General features: G+C 37.1%; 1 protein-coding gene across 7 annotated transcripts in view; it reads left to right on the top strand.

Annotated features, from left to right (window-relative positions):
- The window catches only part of SORBS2 (sorbin and SH3 domain containing 2), a 276,947-nt gene that overhangs the window by 197,483 nt on the left and 52,954 nt on the right, over positions 1 to 26,510 (top strand). For 6 of the 7 annotated variants that reach the window (XM_069095723.1, XM_069095743.1, XM_069095734.1 and 3 more), the window contains 3 exons: positions 1,963 to 2,152; positions 5,737 to 5,851; positions 25,772 to 25,821. In XM_069095723.1, coding sequence (XP_068951824.1) covers positions 1,963 to 2,152; positions 5,737 to 5,851; positions 25,772 to 25,821 — 355 coding nt within the window. Of the gene's footprint in view, positions 1 to 1,962; positions 2,153 to 5,736; positions 5,852 to 17,939; positions 17,997 to 25,771; positions 25,822 to 26,510 lie in introns of all 7 variants that reach the window. The other variant, XM_069095777.1, reaches the window with a different exon arrangement.

The raw sequence follows: 26,510 nt of genomic DNA on the forward strand, positions 1-26,510 counted from the left end.
CCCTAAATAATGTAAGCTTTTTGAAGGCACAGGCTACTTTGTATTCCAGGTGGCTATCACTGTGCCTGGTATATAAAAGGCATTTAATAGATGCTCATCAAATGTATGGATGTTATTTATGTGACTTGCTATCATGAGATTGTTTTTTTCTTTAATTATCTCTCCAGCTAGACTGGCATCTTCTTGGAAGCTTCTGTCTTTGTGTTTATACCCAGCATACTTAGCATAGCCCTTTGTACTACAACTTATTGATTTCTTACATTTTCATTAGCATATTAATGTTTGCCTATAAATAGATGATTCTAAAATGTGTATGGAAGATTGAAATAAATACTTCTCATCACATTTAGATTATCATTTTACTCTGTGTTAAAAAGATTTGCTGAATGAAAGTGAGTTTCATCCTGGCTCCTCTCTGAATTATTTCCTATGCTAAATTAGTGAATTTGAATAATTATGATGTTATGGTATTATGTGCATCTGTATAAAATGTAAGGGCAATTATGTAATTATGTCATTATATATTCATATATATTATAATTCAGCACCCATGCACAGAATATCTTAACACTGTAATAATTTAGACATGGCTAAATTTTAAATATACAGAAATTCAGGGGGGACTCCAGATGAAATTTGCTTTCACTATGGAAAAAAGAGTCATGTAAAGAAAACGTATGTAATTTTAAGAAGGCAAGGGGGGCTAGTGTATAGAAAGTTGGCCTTTAAACCACAGGAAGATCTGGGTAGAAGTCATACTGGGACTACGTTACCCTGGGCAAGGCATTTAATCTCTCAGTGTACCAAGAAGCTCTCAAAGATGTTAAGTTATAGAGAAAGAACCAATCTGCACTGGCAGAGATGTTTTCTTACCCAGGAGTTCTTTCTACCAATAAAATCATAGATCTAGTTCCTATCCCCTATATAATTACAAGTACATAGGCTTAATAATTACTTATTATTTACCAGCTTAGCCTATGTGCTCCTTCCGCCAATTTAAATTGTATCCCTTCCTTGCCTCCTTAAATGAGTTTTTGTTTTGTTTTTAACTATAGCAACTAAAGGAACCATTGCCTTATGGTCCTTATGGATAGACCCTCCTAACTCAGTTGGGCTGGCTCTTGTCATTGTCCAGGCCTTCTATTAACCATGGATATGAGAGAAATTATTATTAATAATTAATGATGAGGGGAGATTCAGAATTCTCCTTTTTCTCTATCCTCATTTCAAGCCCTCAGTCTCTGAAGGTTGAGCTAAGGTTCTCCGCTATCCAACCTCACCCAACCCGACAAGTCTAAGGTGAATTCCATTAAATCAAACTTAAGTAGACAGATCCTTTTGTCTGAAATGCCCAAGGCTCAGGGTGGTCTGGGTATAAAGATAGGCTCTCTGTCCTAGGGTGACATGATGTCACTCTCAGCCCCTCATTGGAGTAAGACCAACTCTCTTTGTAAAGTCTACCTCTCATTAATTGTTAGCCGGAGTTGATTTCCACCATGGGAAACACCTATTCTTTGAAGGGCATAAAAACTGTGCCGCCATGATTGTCTTTGGTCTAAGACAGATAGCTAAATGACCATCCTTTTATTGAAATGCTGGTATTATTAATAAAATGATTAAATTACCCAGAAGTTATGTCTCTTGAACCGTTTTTTAAAGGCCACACATAGGACCTTTCAATAGAGTCAGTCAACAAGCTCTGCTGTCCTTGCCAAGCTTTATGTCAGAGGAAGGCGTCAGAGAAGCCCTATCAATTTATAATATTTAGGTATACTAATTGTTATAGTTATAATATATCATCATATATTGTTATAAGTATTGTTATATATTTCATATAAAATATATAATTATTATGACTAATTTTTGGTAATTGACACTATTGAAGATTGTTTTGTGGGTGGTAAAAATCCATACCTTTTAATGCCTCTCTTACAATTCAGTTCTGTTTTCTTTCCCCAACAGGCCTTTCTAGTGCTCCCTACACGACTCAGTCCCACCCTGCTGCCAAGATGCAGACATACAGACCTCTTTCCAAAAGTCTCTCTGATAATGGCGGTGACACCTTTAAGGATTCCTCTTCCCCTCTGCCTCCTCCACATATCCCACCTCCAGTTCCACCACTTAGGCCCAGAGACAGGTCTTCCACAGAAAAGTAAGGAGTTCTCCAAAAGAGTGGTATGGTCAATTGTATCCTACACCCGGCTTCCAATAAGGCTGTCAGTGGCCCTTGGGGCCCCAGCTGAAAAGTGAACCCTGACCTTCCACACAGGGTGGTGATGAAATTGTATCAGTCAGTGTGCAAAACTGAATTTATTTCTTTATTGATCACATAGACAATTCTCCCAGAAGCTTGGATTACTTCTGTAATGGTGAATTTAGTGAATTGTGACAATAAGTGTATTTATCTGTCACATATGAGTGAGCAAAGCAATATATTCTTGCAAGTTCACCATAGGGTCAGGTCTGTCATTAAGTCAGAGTAAGTACATGTATGTATAAACAGGTGAGTATTCTTCTTAATGTACTTAACCTTCTTTTAACACTCATGGGATACAGGAAACTCCCATGGTCTCTGGTGGGAGATCTGCCTTGCTTGAGAACTGAACTAAGGACCTTAAAGAAACATGAACAAAAATTTTTCTTTGGTTTTTCCTTTTTTGAAATTCACATGATGAATAAGAATAATAGAAGTTTCCCTCTTTGGTACTAGGATGATCATTTTTAAGTTCCTTAGATAAAGATAGAGGGACCACAGCTATGGTGTTAATGGTGTAGGAAACCTCTCTGCCAATGCAGGTAGACAACTTCTCCATATCACCTAGTCTTAGGGGCCCAATTCTTTTCTGATCACACACATCCTTGATGGTGGATTTTGTGCTTTTTCTTGTACACAAGAAATTGTTGGTAATATGCTAACTGAAGTAGGGTTAGAGATATGGGAAGAGACACACATATATGCTATTAATGTGGGCTCAGTAGTGACTCTCCAGCCTGTCAGAGGTACACAACAGCTAGCCAATCAGAAAGGCAAGTTGCCTCTGTGGTTGTGTGTGCTCTTGTGTGTTGTTGTGTACCTCTGACAGGTTGGTATAGTCATTAGAGAGTTCATGTTAACCATACATAAGTATGAAACTACATATAAAAGAAGAACATAATGGCACCTAGCTCCCAGAATTATTGTGAGGATAAAATGAGATGGCATTTGCAAAGCATTTAGCACATTTAGCCTTATTTGATTCACATAAATAGGATAACAAAACAAGCACATATAAGTAGTGCACGTGAAGTTCATGTCTTCTTTGATCCTGTGATACACCTCAGAGTGACATGTCAGCGGTGCCTCACCTAGAGGTAGACAGGCGGGTCAGTGCCTGGAGAAGGCAACTTGGAGTCAGGAAGACTTGACTTTCAGTCCTCGCTCAGACACTTCAACTGTGTGACCCTGGCCAAGTTAATTACTCCCCCTCCTCGGTGCCTCAGATTTTTCATTGTTGAAATGAAGATAAGAAAAATAATATATTATAATAATATATTAACAATATAAAATAATAACATATTATAATTATATTAATAATAATATATATGACCTCACGGGGTCATAGTGGGGAACCAAATGAGGTGACTTTGTAAAAGTACTTTGCAAATCTTAAAACGCTCTATAAAGGCCAATATCATCATCATCTTCCTCATCACTACCCATGATCCAATCAGTCTGGTTACTTCTTACCCTGGTGCAGATTACAGTACCTCCACACTTCATCCTATGTAGTTCTTTTTTTTTTTTTGCCTTTTTGGAGGGCAATTGGGGTTAAGTAACTTGCCTAAGGTTACACAGCTAGTTTTTTTGTGTGGGTGTTAAGTGTCTGAGGCCGGAACCGAACTCGGGTCCTCCTGACTCTGGGGCCAGTGCTTTACTCACTGCATCACCTAGCTGCCCCCCTGTAGTCCTTATCAATATCTTTCCTATGAGGTAGGTAAAATGCGTTTTTATTATTCCCATTTTTCAGATTAGTAACTAAAGTTCAGGGTGGCTTTGTCCGGTGTCACCCAGCAAAGTCCTGGTATAGTCAGAAAAACCTGAATTCAAATTTGACCTCAGGTATTTCCTGGTTGTTTGACTCTAGGCAAGTCACTTAACCTTTGTTTCAGCTTCCTAAACTGTATAATGGGGATAATGTCTGGCATATAGTAAGCACTTTAAAAATGCTTCCTTCTTTCCCTCTTCCCTTCCTTCCTTCCTTCTTCCCCTTTCCTCCTCCCTTCCCTCTTCCTTCTCTCCTTGCTTCCTTTCACCTAGTATAGTTTTCTTCCTTTTTGTTGTCATTCAGTCATTTTTCAGCTGTGTGTCTGACTCTTTGGGGATTTTTTTGGCAAAGATACTGGAGTGGTTTGCTTTTTCCTTCTCCAGCTCATTTTACAGATGAGAAAATTGAGGTAAATAGAGTTAAGTGACTTTCCCAGAATCACAGAGTTAATGTCTCAAGCTGGATTTGAACTCAGGAAGAGTTAAGGACCAGAGCTCTCTTAGCCGCCCACTTAGGTGGCCACTAGTTTTTTTTTTCCCTTTATGTCATACTAATTAAGAATCTCTTCCCTTAATTAATGAAAGTCTCAAATCATAGCTCTCGATCAGATCTTCAGGTCTACCTGCTTCTACCATCAGCAACGCCAAACCCCCAGCCTCACGCTCATTTAGGGGAAACTGATAGAGGGGCTGAGACCCAGAGAGAATAAGGGACTCCCCCAAGGTCACACAGGCAGGGAGTATCTGGTGAGATTTGAACCAAGGTGCAGGGCAATGGAAAAAGTTCTAGATCTCACCAGGAGTAGTGGGTTCCAGGCTTAGTTCTTACATCTACTGTCTGTGTGCCCATGGACAAATACCTTGAATTATCAGTGCCTTAATTTCCTTATACCTAAAATGGGAAAAACAGTTCTTGTATTGCCTAACTCACCAGATTCTTTGGAAAACATACTTTAGAGACCATATCACCATATAAATATAAGTTGTTATTTTTCTTTTTGAAGTGTCATCAATGCTAAGGATCTCAGTGGTCCCTAGGTAATGTATACAGTGACACATATTTGACTTGGGTTTTTATATATGTCCCCTGAGAAGGGCTTCAAATTTTCCACAGCTTCTTTCTGCCTGGAGCAAAGTGGTGCCTATGTACTTTTCATAGAAATGGAAACTATTGAAAAAAAAAAGATTGGGGGCAACAAATTAAACCTAGTATGTGCATTTAGTACATGCCATTTCCCATCAAGGTTATTTCTCATCACAGGCTGGAAGGGTAAGCTGACATCAACTTACAGAGGCCAGGGCCTTCCTCTTTCAGATGGATGTTCATTCTAAACCCAGACACAAAGAGAAGGGATTAACTCTCGCCATAGTTCCCTAGGGGGCCTTCCAGTACACTCAATTCAGCAACCTCTGAGTGTAGGTTTTTGCTTCGGCAGTAGAAAATACTTGTTAGAAAAAAATATGTAGAAAAATATTACTCCAAATAAAAGACCTTGGGGAAAAAATTGTATTGTTTCTGTTGAAAGAAAGCATAAATGTGGCATTTTTCTGTTGACTTTTCTCTCCATGTAATGGTTCTGAATCCTGGCTAACAGAAATTTTGAAATTATACACTATGTCTTTGGCTACTAAACAGAACTTCTTCCCTTACACTGAACACAGGGAATTAATTTAATATAGTCCTTTGGGTTTTGTTGTTTTTTTATTCCTAGGCATGACTGGGATCCACCAGACAGAAAAGTGGACACACGAAAATTTCGTTCTGAACCAAGGAGTATTTTTGAATATGAACCTGGGAAGTCATCAATTCTTCAGCATGAGAGACCGGTAAGCATTCCATATCAGAGCTAGTTTTGGCTTCCCAGGTACCAAAACGAACATGAATTTTCAAGTCTTTTTCATCTTTTGTCATGAAAATGATTAATCTTTGCATCGTTTAGAAATCACCTCATTATCTCATATAGTCATTTGAACAGCTTGTCTTAACTACATTTGAATGGTGCAACTCTTCATTTGCCACATTTATAGAAACATCATCTATATCTGTTGTCAGCCATATTTATTTATTAATAATGAAAGGGACAAAAGTATAGGTTTTTCCCTCTTATGAGTTATTTTAGAAAGAAGCAACCTGAATGTGTGCTTATGTATGAATGAATGCACATGCATTGATATGTAGATGTGCATAGATACACATATGTGAACTGTGTGTCTTAAAGAAGTCGATAGATTCTCCCCCGATGCCTCACTGGGGTTGTATCTATATAACAGCAATTGAATAAAACAACAGAGAATAAACCACAACCTACAACAGTAATGCCTAGAAGATTAAAAAAAAAAAAAGATCAATGTACCACCATCCAGAATTGGTGGTCTGGAGCCAATTGTGTGAAAATCACCCTTTTATCCATTGTTTCATATCGGCATTGACTTTTCCCTCAGTGTTGCTTCCTTTCTGTCCATCTGTTTCACAACATTCATTGGCTCTGTCGAAGTGAATTTCTTAGATGCCTTTTTTATCAGCTCTTAACAAGTCTTTCCCCTTCGTGTGCACAGACAAAAAGCTTCCTGACTAGTTGTCAGTTCGGTGAGTCAGAATTATTTTTAACTTTGCCTTATTTTAACATTTCTCCCTAACTTGATGCAGACAAATACAGGCAAGAGAAAGAAACCACATTTGGAACCACTTAATGTCATTTATCAGACCAGGTTGTAGGTAAAATTGTAAAGTAGGATTATTTTTTACCTTTGATGCCCCCATTCTGCTCACCCAGAGTCCTTCTCTCCCTCCCACTCCCCACCATGATGGTCCATCATTCCTGCCTGACCCTCTGCTATGTATGTGATATGTGTGTGATACCTATTCCTTCCTCCTCTCAAAAACTACTTTTAGAGGAAAGGACCTGATGTGCTATTAACACCTTAGTATGAATTTAAAACAACATCTTGTCTTTCTCAGAAATATGTGTAACTATTCCACTTTGTGTCTTCAAAAGGTCTCAAACATTTGTGAACTTGAAGACTTAAAAAATTGAAACTCTGAAATATAATTCAATTAAACAAGCATATTTAGCACCTTCTACTTGTAAGTTAATTGTCCTAGGTACTGGGGATACAGAGACCAATGAGTAGATCTCTGCCTTCAAGGAGTTTACATAAGAAAACTTATGAATTCAGGGGATTTCTGAATTATTATTATTATATCTTACAGTTTGCTTTGAAAATGTTTGAAAACAGAATCTTATATGTCCTAGTTTTTGTTGATTGAGTTCAGTATTTGAGAGTTCATGGTTCCTGTAAAGCATGTTTAGTAAAGCTAATAAAGGCTTGAAGAATATTTTTACTTCTTAATCTCCTTGGATCATGAAGCATCAACAAATAAATCTATCTTCAGGAACTGTGGGACCATACCACTTTTCAGAATAGATTATAACAGCTCTGATGAATGGCCTGCACTGTAAATTTAAATTGCAGACATTAGATTTAGAGACAGAATAGGAAAAGGACAGTGGAGGTCTGGAGATCTTTATGTTTGCTAAAACTGAATAATTGGTTTGGACCATTCTGTCACTTCTGCTGGAAAGTGAATGCTGCCATCTCTTGGCTTTGCAAAATAAAGAATTTCCATTAAAAATATGAATCACTCAAACTGAACTAATTATGGCTTTTAATAATGTGTGCAGATATGATGTTCTGGAGCATCAGGATTTTTTCATTATCCTGGTGTGGTGGAATAGGACTAATGCTCACTTTTAGGCTAATTTATCAGGCTTTTGCTCTATATTATTGGTAAACTGAGTGGATTGTTGCTGGGTAGAGTGGGTAGCTATGTCTACTATATACATTGAATGGCACTGGGAAGGGGCCCATACCTCAAAATATTTCTCCCACTGGAACTACCAAGGTGCCTTGAGTTCCCATATCACCCCTTACTTTATGCTGTTCACTTTGTCTGGAATTTCCTCCCAGCCACAATTACTCATTGACTTCCTGTCCTTTAAAGTACTGTCAACATGCTACCTTTTCCATGAGCCACACCCTCCTATTCACTGCTTCACAGAATGCCTTTCCCTGTCACATAGCCCTCAGTGCTTTCTTTGTCATTATAATTTGCTTCTCATTTAACTGTGTCTTATCTCTACTGTTGATGTCTTATCCCCCTGGATATTTCAGGAGGGTAGACTTGTGTCCTACCTGTGTCTCTCCCTCCAGTGCCTAGCATAATATTCTTCTCATAGAAACACACAGTGCTTCAGAAATCACGCTGAAACTAACTATAACATCCACAAGTAAAGTGTTAATGTTAACAAGGGAGGCATGATTTTCCCAGTTTTCTGAAGGACTTGGAATATGAAAACTGTAATAGAATTTTCTTCATAATTTTTTTAAAATACTGCTTGAAAATTCTTAGAAGACTGTATTATCAGAGGGTCCCTGTGATAACTAATTGTGCAGAATGATTGTAGTGTTGCTCATATATTGTGTGACAAAAATACTAACAAAAATATAACTGTGCTAATGCTTTCTTTCCGAATCCCATTTCTTTACAGAAAGAAATGGACATTTTTACCACTCCTTTATATGATAATTTGGACACATTTTAAATGATACATAATAACAATAATAAAAGCTAGCATGTATATGGTCCTTTATGGTGTACCAAGCACTTTACAAATATTATTTATTTTTGTCTTTACAATGCTGGGAGATAGGTGCTATTACTGATTCCCTTTTACAGATGCAGAAATTGAGGCAGAGGGAGGAAAAGGGACTTGCTCCAGGGTCAGTCAGTATATGAGGCAGGATTTGAACTCAGGTCTTCCTGACTCCAAGTCTAGCCTTATCCACTGTGGTGCCTAGCTCCCTGTGACTGATTAAGAAGTATAATTATATATGTATATATGTATATATGTGTATATATATATTTGTGTGTATACATATATATCTCATATCTTACATGAAGATTATAACAATTTTGCACTGATAGCTACTACAACTAAAAAAATGGCATCCATAATTATATGCATTTTCCTATCATTAATTTATCTTTATCAGCTTGTAAGGTGTGTATATGCACACATGTTTATGTTCACACACATATGCTTATATATAGATTTATATACATGTGTATATATGTGTATGTACACATATGTGTGTACACATACACACATATATTATATGTGTGTGCACATGTATGACAAACCAGAATCCTGATCTGTTTATATGCTACTTCCATAAAGCTACATAGACCTTTATTCCAATGTTCATGAACTTAGTATGAAATGTTTGTAAAATATGAAATGATAATTTTACTCCCCAGTCTTCATAATAGCAAAGTAACTTAATAAGGACTGTCTTGAATTCATAGGTGAGGGAGCTCCTGTGAGGTAGGAGGGTTAAGAACGCAATAATCAGTTTCCATTTTGTGCTTTACCTGTGAATTTTCTGTATTGGGGGAAGACCTGACATTTATTTTCTAAGCAGGAAAGAACCTTTTAGGAGAAGAAATGATTAATATTGCAAAGGGGAAAAAAAGAGGATTTAAAATTATTTGTGCTTATTGCTTTGGGTACAAATTTAGAAACTTAGAAAATAAGAGTCCAATATTTGATCTTGTTAAATATTTGCAAAGACCTGGAAATTTTGTTAAGATGACTTTGGCTGTAAATCAATACTGTGCTTCCTTACTGTGATATTCCATTCACCAAAGGAACACCTGAGCCCAGTTTCTGCCAAAGTGTACTTTGAGAATGATGAAAATTTCATATCCCATTTAGAAGAGACATGTTTGATCCTCTGCTATAGAGGGACCACATAACCAAGAAATCACAAGTCTATTTCAGTATCTAGTATGTTCCTAGATAAACCACTTAAGGCCCAGAGTTTGCCTCATGCCTTGATAATAGAGGAATGAGTGCTTTGTTTTCCTATTTGACCATTGTTTTCCAAAAGGAAGTTATGAGTAAATATTTGTCAAATTGAACAATGATATTAACAAGGATAAGATTGACATAGCACTGTGGAGGCAGAATTAAAAGGCTCCTAAAAATTTAGTGACAGTTGTTAATATGTTCTTCAGTAAAGTGTGTCATTTAAATGACAGTGTAGGTAGGCATAGTGACTCATGCTTGTAATCCCAGCTACTGAGGAGGCTGAGGGTGGTAGATTGTTTGAGCTCCAGAATTCCAAACTAAAATGGCTGAAACATATCAGGATTGGCCTTAATAGGGCAAACCTCCTAGAACTGTGGTAAACCAGGCTGCCCAAGAAAGGGCAAATGGCCCAGGTTGGAAACCGAGCTTCAATTTCCATGCTGATGAGAGTGGGATTGGACCAACGCTAATCCCTGTACTTGATGCCTGGGAGAAATAAGGAGATTCAGTCTTTTAAAAAAATGTTGAAATTTTTAAGATGTTTATCTGGTAACCTGAAAAATAAAAGAGTAAGCCAGTTAACCAGGTATAGAGTTTCCCAGATTGCTTACTGGAATGGATAATAGGATCAGCCACCTGTAGAGTTGATGACCCAACAATATGAAGGCTAGGTGGTACACAGTTTATCTAGGGGAGGTTGAAAAGCAAGGTGGCTAAAACATGTGTGTTTGCAAAATTAAAACCAGTAAAATATACATAAATACAATCCTGCCTTAGAGATGAGATACACTACTCAATAAATGCTATGAATTTTGTAGAATGAGTAAAAAAGAAAATGAGGATCTCAGAAATATTGATTCATTTTAGGAATGGGTATCTTCTTCTTTGTGGTGTATAGACAAGATTCTTCAATTTTGCCAGAGGAGACAGCATACCTCTGATACCTCATCTGAGATCACAGGGGAGCCTTGTTAGTCTTCAAAAGATAGACTGGAAAGGGCAAAGAAGTTAAGAAGAAACACAGCTTTGTCTTTGCCCTTTTTCTGCCTTCTTGCCCTTTGAAGGTAATGACATGAAAGTCTTAGTCATAAGAGGATGTGGTTCTCTGTAAATTTGTGCTTTTCTTTGTGAATTATATGCAATAACCACAGCCATCCTTTCTCTCGCTTCTCCATTGGGTCTCTAAGCACTAGAATCCTTCCAAACCAAAAAGGCACAGAGTCACATGGAAGGTGCTGATATAAATGGAATTGCTAGTGAGTTTTGGATTACTTAGAGGAAAATCAACTCTACACGTGGCCATCTTAACATTGTTTCTCTGTGGCTACACCAGTCATTCAGCTGCCTCATGTTTGATGTGACTGATTGGGCTTCAACAAAGCTGTCCTCTGGTGCTGATACATGTGGTTGCTTGTTATGCAATGAAGGCACAATCCAAAATATGCATGTTGGATTATAGTTTGCAGTTAAATATACATTATTTTGGGTTGTATATTCTTTCATGTTCTGCATATCTCTGCCATCCTCCATCTGGGTGATAACTGAAAATGCTGCTTTTCAACTGAATCAGAAATACTTCCTTTTCTGAACATAGTAATCCAGCTTTCCTCAAACAGATCTCTGACAATCTGGACTCATCATTTTACTTTAATGTCCATGAGACTGTCCTGCTGAACATATTCACTTGTTAAATTTGCTGCCCTCTGCTGTCAGGATAGAAACAGAACAATGAGTGTGTGGTTCTCTTTCTTTATCTTAACATGGTACTTGACCCTAACATAAAGAATCTTAAAATAATGAATGCAAAATAGGACATTAGGAGACATCTGCAAAAAAAAAAAAATGCTATGGTCCAAATAGTCTCCCCTAGTTTAGAATATTAGCCCCCTGAATTAGTAATAGAATAGAGTCATTTCTGCTTTGTAAAAAGTATACCTATCTATAAGCAGAGTTAAAGTGATTTTCCTATGGGTATTCCTCTAGCATAATTTTATGATAACAATTTTTCTCTACCAGGGGGTGTTCTTGGGTTCTCCAAAGGTATGGGAGAGGAACATAAATTATGGCAGATCCTTGGAAAGGCTTTGAGGACAAACCCATTGATGGATTGGGATTGTTCCCCAAAATTTTGTTTTTGCTATTTTCTTCCTTTCTTCTTCTCCCTGCTTTTCCTTCCTCTTCCCTTTTTTCCTCCTCTTATCCCCTTTTGTCCTATCTTCCCCCTCTTCCCTTTCTTCTTCTTTTCTCCCTTCTTTCTTCCTCTCCTCCTTTTTTGTCCTTTCTTCCCTTTCCTCCTCCCCTTTCCTCCCCTCTTCTTTCTTCCTCTCTTCCATTTTTCTCCTTCCTCCACCCCTTTTGTCATCTCCCCTTTCCACCTCTCCCCCAACTCTCCTTCTTCCTCTTTCCTCCTGTCTTTTCCTTCCTCTCCTTCCATCTTTACCCTCTTTCCTTCTTCCTTTCCTCTCCTTACCCCTTCCTCTTCTTCTCTCCATTTTCTTTCTCTCTATTGAGTGACATCATCCACTGCCCTAGCTTCATACAACATCTCATTGTACATAACTCTCAATTCTCTACCTCTTCCCCCAATTTCTCCCCAAATCTCATATTCTCATTTCAAATTGCCTCTTGGAGTCTCATTCTCATCTCATATTCAGTACATCCAAAACTGAATTTAAAATTTTATCCCCCAAACCTATCCCTTTCCCTAGCTTCTCTGATTGTACAGATGGTACCACAATACTTTCCATCACCCAGATCCACAACTTCAAAGTCATTTAAAAAAAATTTTCCCTCTTTGTCTCTCCCTCTATCCAATCAGTTGCCAAGTTACTTCCGTTCAACCCTTTCAGTATTTGTCACATAATTTCTTCTTCTCTCCATTCTCACTGAAACGACCTTTATCACCTCTCACAGGGACCATGGTAGTGGAATCCTAATTGGTCTTTTTTTTTAAGTCTACCCCTTCCTCCAATCCATCTTTCTCTATGCTGCCCCTATCTCCTTCCTAATGCATTGCTCTGATCACAAACTTCTCTATTCAAAAATCTTCAGTGGTCCCTCATAGCCTATTCAGTGAAGTAAAATTCCTGTGTAAACATTCACAAATCCCCACAGTCCAGTGTCTAACTGCCCTTCCAGTCTGATTTTAGAGCATTCTCTTTCATATACCCTCTATCTCAGCCAAACTGGACAACTTATCCTTTTTCTGACTTCTTCCATCTGTATGCTTTGGTCACTTTGCACCCCCTCTCCCCATCTCCAAAGTGGTTTATCCCTCATGTTTACATGTGGAAATCTTTTCTTTCATAGTCTAATTCAGAGAGTACCTCTGAAGGTTATCACCTCCACCCAATAGTAAAAAAAATAAGCGATCTCTCCCTCTACAAATTTGTCATAGCACTTTACACAAACCTTTCTTTGTACTTATCACATTCATTCTTATATTAAAATTATCTGAGCACATACCATATCTCCCAATTATGTTTCTAGGTTCTAAAGGGCATGAGCTTTGTCTTATTTAATCATTCTATCCCTAATAAAGTAAATTCTTCATCAGTGTTGGTTGCATTAAATAAACTATTGCTGAATTATTATATTAGTACAGAAAAGGGCAAGAGTTATTGAGCTGGAAGGGACCAAGAGAGGCCATCTGTCTTTTCCTTATTTAGTTCTTATGTGTTTCAACGTTTGTATCACCATCTGCAATTTCCGTCTTCCTTATATCTTTGATAAAATATTGAAATAATGTAGCAGCCAGAAAGCTGCTTTGACTTGTGAAAATAGATAGCGAGTATATGGCATCAACAATAAAGTAATTGGAAATGGAGCAACTCAGAAAAAATAAACCCTACAACTTATGATAACCACTAGTCAAATTTTAGTTGTCTTTTAACCATCCAAAAGCTCTTAGCTTTATCAAAATAAGGAATCATTCATCCCAGCATTGAAATAGTCATGCAGGAAAAGGAAATGTCTAAGATCTTCGAAGGATTGGAATTGATTTTTTTTTTCAGCAATGGTTCAGGAAACTTAATTGCATTCCTAGACTATGGCATTGATCATAAAAGATTTCAAATCTTGCCCTTGGCATTACTGTTTCTGCTCCCTGATATTTAAGGGCCCTGCACTTGTTTGAGAAGTTTGGTATGGATTTACTATGCAGTCCCAATATCATGGTCCTTTATTTGAAGGTCAAAAAAAGATATTTTCAAAGAACTAATCAATATCCTTTGACACAACATCTGAGCACTCAATTTGACTTAGTGGTCTCCTATACAAACTCATTAAGACAACCATCTTGAATTCAAAAACAATGAAAAAGATAACTGTGTCAGAGGGAAATTGTACATTATACCTCCCAAAATAAGAACAATTTGTGTTTTCTCATTTCTTTTTGTCCTCAAGTCCCCCTTTTTCTCCCATTTATCGAGTAATATCTCTAACAATTAGGAACTACTTATAAAGAAAGAAAACAATTAGAAAACATCAGTATTGTCCATTAATATACATTGGAATAGTCAACTAAAGTATAATCATTATAAACTCTCAGAATATTAAACCTGGGAGAAAATTTAGGTTTTATCCAACCCAATGTGCTCATTTTACCAAGGAGGAAATTTAGATCAAGAAAAATAAAGTGATTTTGGGGAGGATTGAAAAGGGGAAAAGTTGGGACTAAAATTTAGCTTCACTGATTCTAGGCTAATGTTCCTTCTACTAACTGAAAGAGAATTTCAAATATAACAATATTCCAGGATATATGCAGATAGACAGACTGACTAACTGACATATATACACATACACAAAAATAATGATTTCAGCAAAAATTGTACAATATATACTTTAATTTTAACTATAAGTAATGCATTTCTTGTAATATTGCTTTGTGTTTCTAGGTGGTAAGAGAATGAATTTCTTTCTTCTGAAAGAAGACAGTATGTGGAGAGCAAACCCCGTGCTCAAATCTTGTACCATTTTTTATTACCCACTTTGGCTCCTTCCTACACAGGCCCAAGAGAGAAGGCCTAAACCATCTCTCACACAACCCTTAGAGCTGCGCAAACTCTGTCTGCTCTCATCACAGTAATTGCTCGATATGCACCAAGGATTTAGGTTATTAATGGGGATATTATGAATTGTTGAGTTGCGATAGGTACAGAGTCCTAAACTTCTCAAAAATAAAAGATTACTATAAGACTTCAGATTGCTGTTTTCTTGATATGTGGATCCTAACAATTGTCTGTATACCACTTAGGTCAAAATCTCACACTGCGTCTTATGGTGTCATGTTCCATGAAGATTAGGCCTTGTTAGCCAAACACAAAGAGGGAAGCACCTAGGAGTCTTTTGGAAAGGGAATCATAGTCAGAGAGATCATATTTTTTTTTTTCTCTTCATCACTGCATTCTAATTAAGGAGAGACAGATGGCATAGCAGAGTAAAGAATTCATTTGAGATTTATCTTCCACCTAGTTTACGTATCCTGTTAAACCCAAGGCATCTCCTGGAATTTTGTTCATATTCTCTGGGTTATATAGTCCTAGGGTAGAAATGAGAGAAATCTCAGGTACCTTCTACTTAGATTTAAGTAGAATTTTATTGCTTCCCAACCCCTGACCCCCCCCCCCCCTTCTGGGCCCTTTCCCTGATGATACATTAAGTCTAGATGTCTTGGCACAAAGTCTGCTCTAAGACATCTGGACCCACTCTTCCTTTCTTCATAGACATTGGGGTCTTGTGACTAAGATAAGAAATGAATGGAATCCATAGGGACCATTACTATGGCATCAGTTTACAACCACTCTGTTATCTTAAAATATATCTAAAATATTCAAAGGAAAGTATTAATATTGCATACTCAGGAAAAAGCCAGAAATGATGGGAAGGAAAAAATACCTTATGGGTCCCCTTGGGCAGGGAATTCCATCAAACCCATCACCATGCTTTGTTTTCCTTTATTCCTTCCCTGCTACTTCCCCTCATCATGACTCGTGGTGTGTGCCTGTATGGATGTTTTTGGTGTCACACAGCATTTCCTTCCCTTGGCTCAGTTTGCCTTTTCCTTCCCTTTTCCTTCCTATCTGCTCCAGACTGATCGCATACATCCAGATGACATAGATTTAGAAAATGAACCCTGGTATAAATTCTTTTCAGAACTGGAGTTTGGACGCCCGGTAAGTGAGGCTAGCAGATTAACATACGAACATTAGGAAAATGTCCTTGTGAATGACAAATACAAAAGTGCCAATAAAGAATTGGGTAGATGCCAACTACAGACTTTCTCTCCTCCATTCCACAAAGACAACTCGAGTTTTGTTCTTACATGGAAAGTAATTATTCACTGTAGGATTTGGCTTTACTGCCAAATTATTCTTAATTCCTTACAAATAATTGACATATATCTAGATTTAAAACGTGAGAACTTTTTGATTACTTCTCTCCATGAAGCATTTTATTATTTAGATGCCATTTTGATCCACTTGTATAAAATAGAAAACATACAGGTATTCCTCATTACATTTGGGATTAAACTATATGTAGAAAGCATTTGCCTAGTGATCTGTGAGATTATCTTCCCGATTTACACATTTTCAGCAATTATGGGGAGAGAAAAAATGGAAGCGTAATATATGATCATGCCTTCCTCTCCTACTATATGGGGTGTCTCAGGATTGAAGCTGTTACATAGATAGAGCATAAAACTTGGAGTCAGGAAGATGCCAAGTTTGAACCCTGCCTCTGACACTTACTAAACTACAATTCTGCATAGATTACTTAACCTTCCGAGCCTCAGTTTCCTCATCTGTAAAGTAGGAAAAGCACTGACCCATCCCTCAGAATGGTTGTGGAGATAAATGAGATCTCTAAATGGCTGCAGTTACTTAAAACACTACATAGATATCCTCATTGTCATTACCATCTCAGAAGTTTCACTCCTGGAAGAAAACCCAAGCTGGGGCAGGGGGGGGAATCAGTGATTTGAGAGTTAGAATATTCATTTAAAATCCAGCTTTGACACAGATATGTGGCCCTAGGAATGTCATCTCAGCTGTAAGAAGGAGAAAATAACTTTCTTACAATCAATTTCAGAGTTGTGGTGAGGAAAGAACTGTGTATATCTTAAGGTGCTAATATGAATTGTTATAGTCATCTAATGTATCATTAGGGTTTGCCCAGAATGTGCTGTGGGTCTAGAACCTGATCACAACTCTGGAACTTTACTCAGAGAATACTTTTGCCTAATGAAAAGTCATTCTATGAAATGTGTCAGGTAGACTTTCCATATGTACCCCCAGCGACATTTTAAAAGGACAATGTTAACATACATAGCAGTACAGTAGGCACAAAAGAGTAAAAATCTCTCTGCTAGACAGATTCTGAGTAGATATTATAGTGTGTTTTGCCCATTAAACCAACGATTTTTTTATACAACTGGATCAAAATTGACTATCAATGAATGTTGTTTCTTCATATATTTCTCTGAAAAAATGTTTAGTTTTTGATGTTTTTTTTCCACTTTACATAATGGCACTAAATTAATTGGAGAGAGAAAAAATATTTCTCCCCTTGTTCTGTGTTGCATTTTGATGTCATTAATTAGGCAACTGATAAAATTAGGCAGATGTCTGTCCTGAGACTATGATCTCTCAGCATTTTTGTATGATAATTTTCTATCCTAAGTAGAAACTCACCAGCATGTAATGCACGCCTTTTCTTCTAATACATACCTCTTAAATACGCTTTGAATTCCTTTCTTGGCAAGTGTTTGAAATGCTAACACTGATCCAATGAGTTGAGTGAACTGTTTTTTACTAAGCAAATCACTAACGTTTTTGTCATGTTCTTGAAAATGTTGACCAGAGTCTTACTCTTCCTTCCAGCCTACCCCCCATTTGGCTACATTCATATCACTCTGTTTGTATCTGATGCTGTCCACACAATTTCTAACTATGTCACCTTTTCCCCATGTTCATTCCTTGCTGCCATTGATCCTCCTTCATTCCATCTCTACACTTCTGCTTATGTGGTGCATCCACCCCCAGCCTCCTAAAAAGGCTCTGGATTATGGTCAGGACCATCCTTCTGGTGTTTCCAAAGAGGTAAATGAATCATTCTTTCTTCTTCAGATTATGACCTTACAGAATACTGCTGTGATTCTGCACATCCCTATTTCACAATACACCATTCGGTGTTTTCCTGTCATTTCTCGATGGCATGCTTTTTGTCATTGCTTTATGCCGTGCAATATTATTTTCAGGACAAATTCACTATGTTGGGGAGGGGGACCATAGACCCAAAGGGTTTTAGTAGACAGAAATGTTCATCAATACTATGGATATGTCATAGCCAAAAAAAAATCTAATGTCATCCTATTAAGGTACATAGTGTTCAGTTCAAAGAATGTTACAGTCTTGCTGTATTTTTCCCTAGTCAAATGATACCTGGAGTATTCTGTTCAGTCCTGGTACTCTTTTCTGGAAGGACACTGATAAACTTTAGTGCATCAACAAGATGGCAACCAGTATGGCAAGGAGACTGGAGACTACATCATGGGCTGATTGGTAGAAGGAACTAGTAAGCCTTAGCACATAGAGGAGAAACTTGGGGAAGGAAAAATGAGAATAGCTATTTTTAAGAATGTAAAGGGATTTTCTTTCTTTTTCAGCAAGAGGGGGAAATGGGATGGAGAGAATATAAGTTTTTGTTCCTTGGAAAAAATAAAATTTTCTTTCTTTTTCAGCAAGAGGGGGAAATGGGATGGAGAGAATATAGGTTTTTGTTCCTTGGAAAAAATAAAATTTAAAAAACTAAAATTTCTTTTTCTTCCAACATTTTAAAATCAGGGGAAAATAACATGAACTGCTATTATTTGGAAGAGGGATTAGACATTCTCTGCTTGGGCCAATAACACAGAAGCAGGGAGCAGGTTGCAGACAGTGCAAATTTAGGCTCAATAGAAGAGGAAACTTTCTAACAATAACAATTTATCCTTAGGTGAGATGGGATGAGTAAATTCCATCTCATTGGAGTTTTTCAAGTGTAAGCTGGATTAATTACAAGGGGTTTATAGTACGGATTCCTGTTCAGATACGGTTTCAATTAGTTTGTCTCTAAACCTCCTTCTAAATCCTAAAGTTTGTAATACTTAAGGCTTGGATTTTTTTTTTTTTTGCAAAAGTGACAACATCATGAAAAGCATCTTTCCATTTATAACCTTCCATCAATTCAGTCATCACAATGGCTCCATAAAGCAGCGTTTTAAAAAAGAAATTCAGAAAAAAAAATCAGTCATGGGACATTTAAATGCCTTCCATGGATCCAACTTAAGTTATTATGACAGTAGTTCTTAGATTCAGGTTTCCATGATTAATTCATTGATTAATTAGCAAGCTTTTATTAAGAGTATACTATGTACCACAAAGTGTGCTAGCAGCTGGGAGTATAAATACAAAAAAAGAGAGATAATCTTTATTCAAAGGTATTATATTCTAATGGGAAAAACAAAATGTACATATACAGAATAAATCAAAATAGATAAAAGGGTCTTTAGAGCACAGGGCACTAGAATCTTGGAGGATTAAGAAGGGCTTCATGTGAAAGGTGAGCTTGAGCTGAGCCTTGTTGGAGTGGAGGTGAAGCAGGGGACTGAATTCTAGGCATGGGAAATGACCAAAGTACAAAATAGGAAAAATGAGGAGCCTTATATGAAGAATAGAAAGAAGTCAAGTTTAGCTGGGTCATAGAGAGTGGATAGGGTAATATATAGTGAGTTTGGAAAAAGAGGGTTGGAGTCAGATTGCAGAGAGTTTTAAAAGAGGAAAATTCATATTTTATCCTAGTGGCAATAGACAGCTAGTGGAATTTGTTGAGTAGAGGATTACACTGAAAGAAAATTACTTTGATAGCTGCTTAGAAGGTAGATTGGAACAGGGGAGGCACTTGAGGCAGGTAAATCAATTAGGATGCCACTGCATGGTGATGGAGAGCTGAGCTAGGATGGTGGTTATGTGAGTGAAGAGAAAAGGATCAAATATAGGAAACGCCATGGAAGTAAAAACAGAAAGATTTAACAACTAATTAAAGATATAGGGTGAAGGAAACTGAGGAGTGGAGAACTGTAACGGTTATTAACTTGGAAAACTAGAAGAATGGTGGAGTCTTCTAAAGAAAGATGGAAGTTTAGTAGGAACAAAATGGAATTTTGGGGAAAAGATGATGAATTCTGGTTTATACATGATGAGTTTGAGATGCTTGCCATACATCTAGTTTTTACTGTCCAGGAGGCAGTTGGCAGGGTGGAAACTGAGGAGGGTGACTAAGGTTAGATAAATAAATCTGTGAGTAATTTGAAGTGATGAAATTTTTATATCCATTAGAGTTGATAGGGCACAAAGGGAGAAGAAAATAGGGCACAGGACAGAGCCTTAGAGACAATTAGGTCATGTAATGTAGTTGACAAGCCATCAAAAGAGACTGAGAAGGAGCTCTCAGATATGTAGGAGGAAAACCAGGAGAGGATACCATCAGAAAAACCCAGAGAAGAAAGGGTGGTCAACAGTGTTATGAAGTAGGTCAAGAAGGATGGGGATTGAGGCAAAAAAGAGCATTGATAACTTTGGAGAGAGCAGTTTCAGTTGAATAATGTGATCAGAAGGCAGATTGCAGAAGATTTGAAGGGAGTCAGTTGAAGCAGAGGCAAAAAGAAGAGAGACATTTTTTAACTGTTGTATTTTTAAGGCCATTGGTAGACACTGACTAATGTGGATGACCAATGAGGTCCCTTCAATTATTAGACATTCTGCCGCTGATGAAGATTGGCGTGCCTGAACTGACAAATATTCACTTAATTTTGTTCCTCACTAAATGATTAAGAAAATGGGTAGGATTACAAAGGATGTACTTATAATTCAGATCATTTATACCCAACTGCACTACATTATTTAAATCCCACCCCCGAAGGAAAGATCGTATATTCCGTGAGAATCAACGACAAATATAATGATCTGATATACATTTCTGTGTCTGTAAGCACCACCAAGGGTCACAGTTGTTAGATTTAAGAATAATAAAAACCTAACTATTAATTATACATGGGCCTGTACATGTTTATTTCTGTCCCATTGATGAATGGGAAAAAAATATTTTCAGGGATTCTGATAAAGGCAAAATTATCTCCTGTTTCTTCTTCAGGAAAATTTTTGGTATACTTTGTTTTTTCTCCTGTCCAGAACTGTGATTCCATTGGTATAGGGAAATGCCTGATGGAAATTTCTAATGATGTAGTTGCTACTTGTCTATAGCTTACAATGAAGTGACTTGCACATGGTACCACAGCTGTCCAGAAGAACTTGAACCTATATTCCTGAGTCCAAAGCTACCATCCCCCGACCAGTATCCTATACTGTCTATTCCTTGATTCCATCAATAATTTAGGGAAAAAATTCTCTAATAAAATATGGAGGTACAAAATTATATGGTGAAGATTGAAACTTATCATAGAAGACAGTTCCATTACCAGTTATTGATAAATTAACATACTTTTTACATAGTTTCTAGACACTAGGTCCAAAGCAGAAGCATAGAGGCCTAAGAAACACCTAAGGGTACCCAAGGTTTTGAAGATTTATCGAAATGACTGTCTTTAAATACTAGATGTTAAGAGAGTGAGTGTGATGTAGAATCTCAAAACAAAGTCAATAAGCTATCCATCCCATCCCCATATCTCCAATCTGGTACCCACATTCTATCTTCAAGTTAATTTCTAGTTTATCATTCTTGAATTCTTTTAACTTAAAAGAAAGCAATATGGGGGCAGTGGGTAGAGCACTGTGCCTGGATTCAGAAAGACATCAGTTCATATCTGGCTTCAGACGCTAGCTGTATGATCATGGACAAGTCATATAACCCATTTCTTCCTCAGTTTCCTCTACTATAACATGGGGATAATATTAGCAACTATCTCTCAAGTTTTGAGGAATCCAAGAGATAATATTTGTAAAGCACTTATCACAGTGGTTCTATGTAAATGCTTATTTCTTTCCTCCATCCCTCCCTTCCCACCCCTCCTTCCTGCCTTCTCCCCTTCCTACCTTTCCTCCTCCCTTCCCTCCCTTTCCTCCTAAGCTAACTCTCTAGGTGACTTCCATTAAATAAATTTACTTGAGGAATTCATTGGCAGGGTGTAATGAAAACTCTACCATTTCCATGCAGTGACTGTTTCTCACAGCATTTCTGGTGTTGATGAACTCAGTTCAGTTTGCTTTTGAAGAAGTGGCAGCTTCATTCTGACTGATTGATTAGCATTTTTGCATAGGATTACCCCACGTGCAGCAATGAGATGTAGCTTCCTTCTCATGTGATACTGTATCCTTAAGAATGCTGCCTGTGCTCTACTAGCCTTACGGAAAAGTTCTTCATCTCCCAAGGCCAATAGGTCTGACTTGACCATTAAGAAATCAGATAACTTAAGCTATTTCAGGAATGGTCTGAAGGTAAAACTTTTCTTTGTCAGTCAAGGTTTGGTGTGGGGTAGGTCAAGATGACAACTTAAAATGTTAAGTTTTATTCTGTCAGCTAGAACAGGCATAAGGTCACGTTTGGCTTCACAGAGGCAACATGTCCTTTTGGATAGACTGTCAGGTTTTAGGATCAGGAAGACCGAGGTTCAAATCCAACTTCTCATACTTGCCAGCTACGTGACCCTAGGCAAGTAACTCAACATCTCCATGATTCATGTAACCACCTAAGGAGGTTGTCTTCTGGTCTACATTGGCAACTGGTAGAGAGATCCCACACTAGAAATTCAGTGCATTATTTCTTATCATTAGCAAGCCTTCTATATAATATCTTGGTGAAGTGGAAATGACCGATTTTGAGATAAGAAGATCTAGGTTTGAATCTTGGCTCTACTATTTACCATCTTTGTCATCATGATTCAACTATTCTCAGCCTAAGTTTCTTCATCTCTCAAAAGGAGTTAAGCAGTATTTTCTTTACAGATCCTTCCAAATCAGTTGAGCTCATGTTTTGTAAAGTAGGTCTGATATTAAATGACATGTATTTATTGATTTTCCATATTTATATTGCTAGTTTTCTACTCTTTCAGCCTAACTGAAAAAGTTTATTAAATTGAGAAGATCATTTAAGCTTATTGAACTGTGGACCAAAGTTTACTGAGAATACTTTCCCCTTGGGAAAAAGCAAATACTCTTATTTTTCCCCTTGCAAATTAGTGAAAAGGCTTTCTTAGCAACCCTATTGTTTCAAGATTCATTTCTTTTTTCAAACTTGGCTAATGTTTTTAGCATTTTATATATTTATCTTTACAAGAATTAATCATCTCTTTCTCACTGTATCTCCCCAATTGTACTATAAAACAAAATCCCTTATAACAAACATACATAGTCTAGCCACACAAATCCCTGTATTGGTCATGCCCAAAAAGTATGTCTCATTCTGGATTTTCAGCCTGTTAACCTCTCTGGCTAGACTTGAGTGGCATGATTTATTTTCAATCATCTGGACTTGTGGCTCATCAAAATTCATTTCTTGTACATGAGATTCAGTTAATTTGTATAGACAAGTCTTTATTCCTGCTTAAATGGGATTTCTTATGTTATTTGTGAAGGACTCCAATTTTGTACATGAATGTGGTGATCAAAGGAAAAAACAAGATGTTAGAGGTGTGTTAATTTGAAACAATTTACAAACAAAAACTAAAACTCTAGGGACAGTTTGGATTTTATATATATATATATATATATATATATAATTTTATAGAAACATAGTTCAACTATTTTCTACTGAACATAGATATGATAAAATGTGTTAGTGTGATATAGTGGAAAGAAAACTGCCTGGGACTCAGAAGACCCAAGTTTTAGAATTGATCCTTCATTAACTTAACTATTGACTTCTCTGGATCTCAGCTTCCTCATCTATAAAACGGCTGATCTCTAAACACTTTGGACTCTAACATTCCGTGACATTAATTTAACATAGGTCATTTTAACTGATAAGAAAAATGCTTTAATTTTTGCTTTTCAAGGTACTACAGAATACTTATCTATAATTAAGGAGATGATGCACAAAGAAGAAAAGTGCTAAAATTTTATTGATCTCAAACTTAAATTTATCCTCTGTGTAATATATAACTTTTGAGGGGTAGCTAGGTGGCATGGTGAAGAGAATGCCAGCTTTGGAATCAGGAAGATTTGTTTTCCTGAGTTCAAATCTGGCCACAGACATGTACTAACTATGACCCTGGGTAAGTCACTTAACCCTATTTGCTTCAGCTTCCTCTTCTATAAAATAAGCTAGAAAAGGAAATGGCAAACCGCTCTAGTATCTTTGCCAAAAACAAACAAACAGGGTTATGAATAGTTGGACACAACTGGAACTTTTGAACAACTTTTGAAAATTTTTGAAATATTATAGCTCACATGATTACCTAGGAATACGTTATCCAGTCTATCTTGCTGCCTATCTTTTGGAAATTGTACTAATAATCAATACTACACTGGAAAGTGGACAGGTGAAAAAAATTAAAAGATGGATTTCAAATGAGTCTGTTTTGCTTCACATTAGCTCTGGTCTCAAAGTTAACTATGGAACTCATGTCTAAAATGAGGGTTACAAATTCTGTACAATATGAATTATTACTTCTATCTCCTGTATCTGGGTAAATGGAATTTTCTGTGGTTTGGGGAGGGTGGGGGATATGTGAAGTGACAGACAAAAATGCTAATGCTATCTTGGTTGGTGATTGTCACTCTGTTCTCTGCCCTGGTTAGACCATAGCAGAGGTATTGTATACAGTTCTGAGGGCTACAATTCAGGGAAGGCATTGATAAACCAGAAAGCTTCCAGAGGGAGGCAACTAGCATGATGAAGGGCATTAAGTATATGATATTTGTTTGGAATAGCTAGGGTGATTTAACCTTTAGAGAAGAGAAACTTCAGGGGTAACATGAAAGCAATCTTTAAGTATTTGAAAGGATATCATATAGAAAAGGATTGAATTTGTTCTCTTGGGCCCTAGAGGCAGACTGGGATCCATGGCTGGTAGTTGCAAAGTGGTAAATTTAGGTGCAATGTCAGGGAAAATTTGCTAACAATTAGAGCTGCCCTAAAGTGGACGGAAATGCCCAGAGAGGGTTTCCCTTTGTTGGAGGTCTTCAGAGAGTGGATGGATGGCCACTTGGCAGGTATATTATATTGGGATTTGTTTGTTTTCTCTGATACTAGTCAGACTACACATCATCTGAGATCCATTACAACTTCATGATTGTATAAAATACCTAAGAAATTATGGTTCCGTTTTGATGTGCATGTTGAAAAGTTAAACCTGTTTTATTGTTACCTGCATTCTGCCTTTTTAGAGATTCCAAAGGAAAACAATCTTTACACCTTGGCCAAAAAAAAAAATTGAAAACCCACATTCTTCTGCAAGAACTGAACAGTGACTGCAAATGTCTAAATGATTTCTTACCATGTCTCCTCCTTTATTCAGTGAATAAATAGGATTTTGTCAATAAATTAGAGTAATATTCTTGACTAGATGAGAGCTTGATTTTTAAATGCTGTCGGGTTTCCATTTTTCAAACAGTGACTACGTTGTGGATTATTGAGTCATACTATGCATTACAAACATGAAACTTTAAAAGGGAAAATATGTGGTAATAAAATAGTATAAGCCTTTATTTTTAAATACATGACTTCCCTTTAGGAAGGTGCATCTTTATAATTAAGGTGAATGTTTTCTTTTTTTTTGTTCCATGATTTTCCTTTCAGTAAAATTTATTAAATGAAACAGAAAAGCGAACATTTTTTTTCATTCTGTGAGCTTCAGAGAATCATTATTTTGTTTTTACAGGCCTCTTTGTATCAGACCTCCTTAGACCGAAGCCTGGAAAGGCCTGCTAGGTAAGAAGTAAATGTCTTTGCATTCAATATGGTTTTTATTTCTTTCTTGAACACTTCAAAGAGTAATCAGAAGGGGACATTTCGCTCATCTTGGTCATATTTGAATCACCTGAACTCATGACAAGATTCAGCATTTAGCTGAACTGGTAATGGATATCCCAGGAAAAAAAATGAGGGCCTGCTTCCTAACTTCCTTCTTTACTCAGAAGAATCAAGACCCGGATCTGCACTGCTGGGAGGAAGACTTCCAATAAAAATCTTATGTCCTTTTTTTTTAGTAATACCTGCCCCACATATATAAATAATAATTAATAAGTCTATTCATACTATGGAAAGTAGTCATTTTAAAATTGGTAAAAAATGAGTCCCTGGGGCAGTTAGGTGGCACAGTGAATAGAGCACCGGCCCTGATGTTAGGAGGACCTGAGTTCAAAACTGGCCTCAGAAACTTGACACTTACTAGCTGTGTGACCTTGGGCAAGTCACAACCCCAATTGCCTTGCCTTCCTCCCTCCAAAAAAAATGAAGCCCAGATAGTCAAAGTGAATCATCATTACCATCATAATAGTAGGTGTCCACTGATCCAGTCTCTTCATATTAAAGATAAGGAGAGATCCAGTGATATTCTCTCAGGTCAGGATGAGGGATCTTTCCAGCCAAGGAAGGACATGTTTTGATAAATCATTCAC

The sequence above is a fragment of the Petaurus breviceps genome, unplaced genomic scaffold (genome assembly GCF_028583685.1).
Source record: "Petaurus breviceps papuanus isolate PSGF00001 unplaced genomic scaffold, PetGlider_PUasm1.0 126, whole genome shotgun sequence".
NCBI lineage: Eukaryota > Metazoa > Chordata > Mammalia > Diprotodontia > Petauridae > Petaurus > Petaurus breviceps.